Source organism: Parambassis ranga, unplaced genomic scaffold (genome assembly GCF_900634625.1).
Source record: "Parambassis ranga unplaced genomic scaffold, fParRan2.1 scaffold_24_arrow_ctg1, whole genome shotgun sequence".
Classification (NCBI taxonomy): domain Eukaryota; kingdom Metazoa; phylum Chordata; class Actinopteri; family Ambassidae; genus Parambassis; species Parambassis ranga.
In genome coordinates, this window is record NW_021144797.1 from 3,147,006 (window position 1) to 3,155,703 (window position 8,698).

Genomic DNA, 8,698 nt, shown 5'->3' on the forward strand with positions numbered 1-8,698 from the left:
GACTGGTATGACATGACTAAGGTGCAAGAGAATGCACAGGGTAAAGTGGTTGGTGCACAGAGTTCCTTTTGGTAAAGTGGCTGGTACAAAGAGTTCCTATCTTGGGTGGTGGGGTGGTGGTAGGGTTGCGGGGGGTGGTGGTAGTGGTGTCAGGGAAGGGGGAGAAAGTGGGCACAGCAGGGAGAGAGTTCAGCTTCCTGACAGCCTGGTGGATGAAGCTGTCCCTCAGTCTGCTGGTCCTGGCCCGGAGGCTGCGCAGTCTCTTTCCTGATGGCAGCAGACTAAAGAAGCGGTGTGAAGGGTGGGTGGGGTCTCCTGTGATACGGAGGGCCTTTCGGGTGAGACGGCTGTCGTAGAGGTCTTGGAGGGAGGGGAGAGGGACGCCGGTGATCCTCTCAGCTGCTCTCACTATGCGATGAAGCGTCTTCCTGCAGGTGGTGGTGCAGGCTCCATACCACACAGTGATGGTATGGACAGGATGCTCTCAACAGCCCCTCTGTAGCAGGTGCACAGAATGGAGGGAGGGGCTCTGGCTCTTTTGAGCTTGCGGAGGAAGTAGAGGCGCTGCTGTGCCTTCTTGGTCAGGGATGCAGTGTTGTTAGTCCAGGAGAGGTCCTCAGTGATGTGCACACCCAGGAACTTGGTGCTGCTCACCTGCTCCACAGCAGCACCGTCGACGGTCAGAGGGGTGTGCCGACTGTGTGCTCTCCTGTAGTCCACAACCATCTCCTTTGTCTTCTCCACATTCAGGGAGAGGTTGTGGTCTCTGCACCACTCAGCCAGAAGGTGCACCTCATTTCTGTAGTTTGTTTCATCTCCACAGGAGATGAGACCCACCACAGTTGTGTCGTCCGCAAACTTCACAAAGATGTTGGAGTTGTGTGTTGGCGTGCAGTCATGGGTCAGCAGAGTGAAGAGGAGGGGGCTCAGCACACATCCTTGTGGAGCCCCGGTGTTCATTTGTGATGGTGCTGGATGTGTTTCTGCCGACCCGCACTGTCTATTACACTACTAAATGGAGTAGCTTGAAATTTGTAGGAGGAGATACATTTGGCAGATGAACTTGTTGAAGGGCTCTCTCATAGACTTCAATGTTAAATGGCTTTTTTTTATTAATATTTTGAAAAGAAAACATCAAATGCAAAGTTTAACAGCCCTCTAAGAGCTGAACAGAATGATGTTTGAACAGTTTCTGTAGCTGAAAGCATGTGGAACTAGTTACATGTCAAAGTTGAAGGTGGTTTTGAAGGCTCCTCCATAGACTCCCATGTTAAAATAAGGCAGAAATTGCTTAATATTTGAAAAATCACACTTTTGTAAAAAAAACTTGACCCGGAATATCCGCTGTGAGATGAACAATTTGATAGTTGAATGAAATCAATAAATGTATGCTGAAGATACACTCCGCCAAAAAACGTACGGAAGAATAAAAAGAAGAAAGAGGGTGAAGAACAATTCTTTGATTGCCTAGCAACAGCAATCAAACTAATCAACTAAAAACACAAATGCAATGCATGATGGGTAGTGTAAATGTAAACATGTATACATGTCTCCATGGTGATGTGAAGTGCTTTGATGACAAGAGTTCCATTCACAGTGTGTCTTTGAAGTTCTGTTACATACTGAGAGGAGACAGGCAACAAACACAGAGAAAATATAAAGTCTGCAAAGTCAACATGACTCAAAAAGATGGGGAATTAGTTTACAAGGATCTCCTTGACCAGGAGCTTTTCTGTGATGCCGTCATCAGAGTGGAGGAGATTGAGTTTAATATCCACAAAGTCATCTTGGCGAACTGCACCCCTTACTTCAGGTGAAGTGATTATCTTAATTTTAAATGAATGTGTTAGTAACCTTTACATAGGGAGACAAAGACAATGATTTGTTGTAGTATATGATGTGAGTGTTGGAGATTATTCACTGCAATCTTGTTTTTATAGCTTACAGTGTTTCAGTGTGTTTGCTGATGTTGTGATGACTAGTCAACTGCTGGGGAAAATGTTGTCAGCCTGACCTCATAAAGAAAGCAGCAGCAGTCCTTAATGATTGAACATGACAAAAACAACCGGTGAACAAGCGTGTGTTAATCTGCTGGCCCCAGGTGGGACTTGGATGATAGGACATGTTTGACATGTTGACATTAAAGCATCTAATAGTGATTTCTCCCTCTATAGCAGACCTGGGCAAAGTACGGCCCGCGGGCCACATCCGGCCCGCTTGCGTCTTCAATGCGGCCCGCGGACTCGTACACACAATAAAAAAAAAAGAAGGCATCAAAAGTCAGCTGTCAGCACGGCATTACCGATAACGTCTTTCCAACCCTCCTTGTCTCTTCCACGCTGCTGTACTGCTTCATCCCATCTACTTTTTGTAGAGACACGGTCGCGCTGTGTACACTTTAAAAATGCTGCGCGACTATGCTGAAATGTACGGTAAAGCGAGAAGAAACGCCACGGCGCATTCAGATGTTACCGCGGTGCTGCAGCCGACATCGTCATCTGCTCTTAAAAAGCTCAGACCTTGTCCAACTTTCAGAGCTTTGGGATTGTTTTTAAAATTAGTTTTAACTCTAATGGTTTTCTTCTGTAAAAATATCTTTACATCATCTGTGCTGCTCTGCTCTGTGCGGAGTGTTTTTCAACATACAACCAGCAACACTCAGTGGACCTGGACACACACAGAGGACAGAGGAGAGAGCAGTAAACACACAGACCAGTTCACATCATCAACTCCCTCCGCCACACAGTGATTCTGAGCCTTTTTTCCGCCAATGCGACTTTATAATATCGCTATCTTTCCATTCATTCAACTCCGCGCAACTCTCTCTCTCCCTCCCGTCCGCGTTCACACACACGTACACACATAAGCGCAGATATGTTCACAGAGAAGACGACCAACGTTCTTGATAATGGAACATCGCACCCTAACTCAGCACAGACAGAGCTGGTAACGCAGCAAACATTATAGGTGATTTAAGGTGAAACGCGGTTGCGGTTGAGATAAACTACGTCATATGACAATAGTCACATATGAATAATAACATCAAAAGCTGTTTTATTAATCAGTTAGTTGCCTTTAGTAGTTCCATATATCTGATTATAGTATTTATGCTATTAATGTATTTATGTGGTTAAATCACATTATTTATTTGAACCTTTATTTTACCAGAAAATGTCATTTTACAAAACAAGAACAGGCTGATATATGAGGTCAGTGTTGACTTCATATAGTGAAATAAAAACCTTCAGCTTCAGATGTTTTTGTATGTTTTTGTGGCCCTTTGCTTTTCTAATGGAAGTCTATGTGGCCCTCGCAAAAAAATAATTGCCCACCCCTGCTCTATAGGCTCAAGATTTAGACCTTTAACTAGACTGTTGAATAAAGTTATCCATAAATCCACCAGTGACTTAGTGACTAATTTTAGTATCTGTTTTAAAAACTGAAATGCATCAAAGTGGTGTATAATGTTGTGGAATTTTTTCTGTGTCATCCAGAGCTCTCTTCACATGCTGGTCTGAACCTGACAAGAAAGTCACTATTCCTGACCTATCCTCAGACATGATGGAGCTCATCATTGAGTTTGCATACACCGGCTCTGTTAACGTGACAGAGTCCAATGCACGGAGGCTTTTCATGGCAGCTGATTACCTCAATATAGTGGAGCTGGTGCAAATATGCTGCAACTTTTTTGAAAAGACGCTCTGCCCAGACAACTGCATCAGCATCTGGCAGTTCACAAAAACCTACCACACTCCTGAACTGCACCTCAAGGCTTTCCACTATGTCCTCAGTCACTTTGAGGAAGTGGTTTTCAGCGAAGAGTTCCTGCAGCTCTCGGCCCAGGATGTCAGTGACATCATCAGCAGTGATGACCTCAATGTGAGACAGGAGGCAGCTGTGTTTGAGGCCATCATTCGGTGGATCACACATGACCCTCAGGAACGAGAAGGATACGCAGATCTTCTCTTGCCAAAGGTACTTTATATTATACATTATAATTTTCACTTTATAGGTTAATGTGCATGCTGGTCTTCTGGGTGACTCTGAAAATGGAGGAGAATTTATGCAAATCATCATCTTTTCCAAAACCTTACCAAGCATTTGTGGTGTGACAACCTACCTATGAAAGAGCAAGAAATTAAAATATAAGAAAACCAAACAAAAGTTACTAAACCTCCTGTTAAAGCTGGGCGCTGGCACAAGCATTTATAATCATTTATTATTAGTAGTACAAGTACATAAACTAATAAGGAACATATACATGAAATGCTGGCTATTTGCATAAGCTTTGTGTGCAGGTTAATGCAACTCAGACAATCAATAAGCTGATAATGATACTATGACAGATGAAGGGAGGAGAGTAATGAGAGGAATGAAAAAAATATATTAAAGATAAGACTTCAAAGAGGGCTCAGTCAATCTGACCAGTGGTGGTGGAAGTACTGTAGCTTGGTACTTAAGTAAAAGTACAAATGCTAAATCAACAATCCTACTTAAGTAAAGGTCTTAAGTACTTTTAAATGTACTTAAAGTATTAAAAGTAGTCCGGGGTGCCCCAGGGGTCGGTTCTGGGCCCGCTGTTGTTCTCTCTCTATGTCAGGGTTTGTGGTGTGGGAGGACACAGGTGCAGAATGCTGAGCGGTTTAAAAATCAAAAGCAGTCTTTTATTGCAGGCCAGGAGGGCACAAAGCAAAAGGTCCAAAACTAAAATTCACACTAATAGTGGAAAAACGACATGGCATGGCAAAAACAAGAATAAACTAGATCCTGAGGCAAGACTAGGTCAAAAACCAGGTAAAAGGCTAACAATGTCAAAACACATGGCATGGCATAACCTGGAGACAAGACTGTGGCTAAGTGTCCAGACATCTGTGAGCGACGAGAACAAACCCCAGGAGTGACGGAGAGACAAACTGGCAGAGAGTGCAGGGAAGACAAAGACTAAATACACAAGGGCCAGGGAAGACAACGACACACATGAGGGCAGGGCAGGTAATCAACAAGGAGGGAAAACACAGGAAGCAAAACTCAAGACAATACACAGGGAGGACAGAGCTACCAAAGTAAAACAGGAAACACAAGACAAGACTAGACAACTAAACACAAACCCAAGGAAACAAAACACCAGAACTACAGGAAAATAACAATAACTAAGCACAGATTAAACTAAAAACCCAAAACAAGGAAAACAAAACCATAAAGAAACACCAGGTCGTGACACTCTACATGCTACCCCTGGGGTCCATATTCAGGAATCACAGCATCCCCTTCCATTGATTTGCTAACGACGTGCAGGTGTATTTGCCGCTTAGAGTTTCTGCCAAAGATTCCCTCCAATCACTGCTAAACTGCATGAGTGATATTAAGAAATGGATGGACCTAAACTTACTAAAATTAAACGAAAACAAAACTGAGGTTGTCTTGTTTGGTCGCCCCGACCTAGTCAAGGTCTTTGCCAGCTCCCTTGGCCCACTAGCGCCACACATACAAACTCATGCAAGGAATCTCGGGGTGATTGTAGATGGTGCTTTTAAATTGGACAAGCAGGTGAGCTCAGTGGTCAAGGCTAGTTTCTTTCAACTAAGGCTTATTGCTAAGGTAAAGCCATACCTTAGTCAGAGTGACTTAGAGAAAGTCATCCACGCTTTTCTAACCTCTTGCTTAGACTACTGTAACTCCCTATATATTGGAATTGGACAGTCAGAGCTTCACCATCTGCAGCTGGTCCAAAACGCAGCGGCTCGCCTTCTCACCAGGACAAACAAGCGCGAGCATATCACGCCAGTGCTTTCCTCACTTCACTGGCTACCGGTGAAGCACAGAATTAAGTGCTTGCATGGGCTGGCCCCGGATTATTTATCAGACCTCTTGGTATTGCATTGGCCCTCCAGAGCTCTTAGGTCTGCTAACCAAATGGCTCTGGAGATCCCCCGATCTCTTTTAAAAACTAGAGGTGACCGGGCCTTCTCAGTCGTGGCTCCCACTCTGTGGAACGCTCTGCCTCTAGCTGTGCGGTCGGCAAATGGCCTCACCACTTTTAAATCTCTACTTAAGACTTACTTGTTCACCTTGGCCTTTGCCTGAGTATTGGCAGCTCTTGGGGATTTTATGTTTTATGATTGTATCTTTGTTTTATTGTATTTTACTGCAGTTTGCTTCTTTTATGTATTTTATCAGTTTGAGTTTATTTTATGTATTTTAATGTTAAGCACTTTGGTGGGCGACGCCCTTATAAATGTGCTATATAAATAAAACTGACATTGACATTGACATTGACAAAAGTAAAAGTACTCACACACTGAATATGTATTATTGATTTCCATTGCAAAGGATCTGAACAGGTTAAAATAATCAAAGAAATCATCTTAAATTAAAATGGACCATGTGTAGTTAATGTACATGTTCAGTCCAGAAGCAGCTATGGACAAGTCTGTGTGTCATGAGGCAGGCTGTGGGCATCAAGTGAACAGAGAGGCTGCTAATAAAAAACAGGCATTCACATTTTTACTGTGTCAGTGTTCCTGCTGTAGATTCATGTTATGGTTCATGTTAATCATACATTAATGGATGGACCTGTGTTAGCAGACAGCAGCTAACTAGTTAGCTAACTGAGCCAGAGCACCGGCATCATGACTGAGGCTCATTATGGAAACACAGCTGGCAGCGTGACACCACCTCCATGCAGAATCTGACCTCACATCAGTCCAGCACTGTGTTCATCACATGTAACAAGTAACTACAGGCACTGTAGAAATGTAGTGGAGTAGAAAGTACAGGCAACAGCTGCAACATGGAGTAAAAGTATAAAGTATGCGATATTATTTTTATTTAAGTAAAGTATAAATACTTACAAATGTACTCAAGTACAGTAACAAAGTAAAAATACTTAGTTATTTTCCACCACTGATCCTGACTGACTGCCACGATGTAGAACAAAGAGAATGAAGACCTTGTTTGTTCTGGTTGCTAATAGCATTTCAAATAACTGACCATTGTTTTATTGTTTTATTACCTGTTTTATTTATTGTGATGTTCTTTCTTTGGAACCATGATTTTTTATGAATTTTTATTTATTCTGACACAGACTGTTAAGTTATATCCCCTTTTTTTCTCTGTATTGTTGTAGGTCAGGCTGAGCATGATGCCTACAGAGTACATACAGAGTCATGTGCTCTCCAATAAGCTGGTGACGGACAACTTGAGGTGCCAGGCCATGGTCTCTGAGGTCATCGAATGCATAGACAGAATCCTTGGTCGGCCTCGTCTGCCTTCTGCCATCCTATTGGCCATTGGAGGCTGGAGCAGCAGCATGGATCTAACTAACGTAATCGAGGCATTTGACGTCCGTGCAAATCACTGGATGAACATAACAAACCTTTCTGAGGTTCCTCGCGCCTATCATGGTGCAGCCTACCTCGGTGGGTATGTCTACTGTGTTGGTGGCATTGACCAGGTGTTCAAACCCACCAATAGTGTGCGCAGGTTTGACCTGAGCGCACAGACATGGCAAGAGGTGGCACCGATGCACTATCGCCGCGGTTATGTGAGCGTGACTGTGCTGAATTGGTGCATCTACGCCATGGGAGGCTATGATGGGCGCACACATCTCAGCAGTGCTGAGTTCTACCAGCCAGAAACCAACCAGTGGCTTCAAATTGCACCCATGCATGAGCAGAGGAGCGACGCCAGCTGCACAGCACTCAACGGCAAGGTGGGTGGAACACAATGGAACATACCAGAGAACAGAAAGATTTGTTTACAAAACACTGCTGCCAGTTTGAGCCAACAAAGATGACAATTTCTTATTGTTCCCCCCCCTCTTTTGTATTCAGATCTACATATGTGGTGGATATGACGGCAATGAGCGCCTGCAAACAGCAGAGTGCTACAACCAAGAGACCAACCAGTGGACCCTGATCTCTCCCATGAGCAGCCAGCGCAGTGGACTAGGAGTCATTGCATACAACAACCATGTTTATGCCGTAAGTGCATGAAAGAAATGTATGACCAGCTTTTATCAGCGGTTTAAAGCAGCTAGTTTTTTATGTGACAATTGAATTGATAAGTGATGCATCTTCTTCTCATCTTTGACTCCAAAGGTTGGTGGCTCTGATGGAACAGGCTGTCTGCAGACCGCTGAGGTCTACAACCCTCACACCAACACCTGGCACAACGTGTCCTCCATGATGACCCCCCGCTGCAGCTTTGGCATCGAAGTAGTTGAGGACCGCCTTTTTGTTGTCGGGGGCTTCAGTCGCTTCAACGCCACCTCTAATGTTGAGTACTATGACACTGAGAAGAATGAGTGGTCTCAGGCCTGCGACATGGACGTCAGCCGCCATGCTCTGAGCTGCTGTGTACTTTCTGGTCTTCCCAACATGGCAGACTACACCATCCCTTGTGATTCGTGATTTCTGTAAATCTTGTATAAATATGAATGAATGAATGAATAAATGTATAAAGCGATGTAACAATACTGTCACAGTACCCGGCTGTAAATGTATATCATCTGTTTATTCCACTCTTTTGCAGTCTGCATGTATGTTTTAGGCTCGCAGTTATGCTGTACACATCTGGATTACTAGACCTGTCCCATCCACCATACAGTATGGTACTGTTTGGGACCATGAGCTCTCTCTCACTTAGTGTCAATTACCTTTGAATTATAAAATGAAGCACTTTCTCCTTGGTAAAAGGA

At 43.8% G+C, this 8,698-nt stretch overlaps 1 protein-coding gene across 1 annotated transcript; it reads left to right on the forward strand.

The window, feature by feature from the left end:
• Positions 1–3,501: 3,501 nt before the first annotated feature.
• Positions 3,502–8,384, forward strand: LOC114430587 (kelch-like protein 10; the record flags this gene model as incomplete). The annotated part of the gene is made up of 4 exons (XM_028398663.1): positions 3,502–3,975; positions 7,127–7,711; positions 7,833–7,982; positions 8,100–8,384. Coding segments are annotated over exons 1-4 (1,437 nt in total), but the record flags the coding sequence as incomplete, so codon positions are not given.
• Between the last annotated feature and the right edge of the window lie 314 nt (positions 8,385–8,698).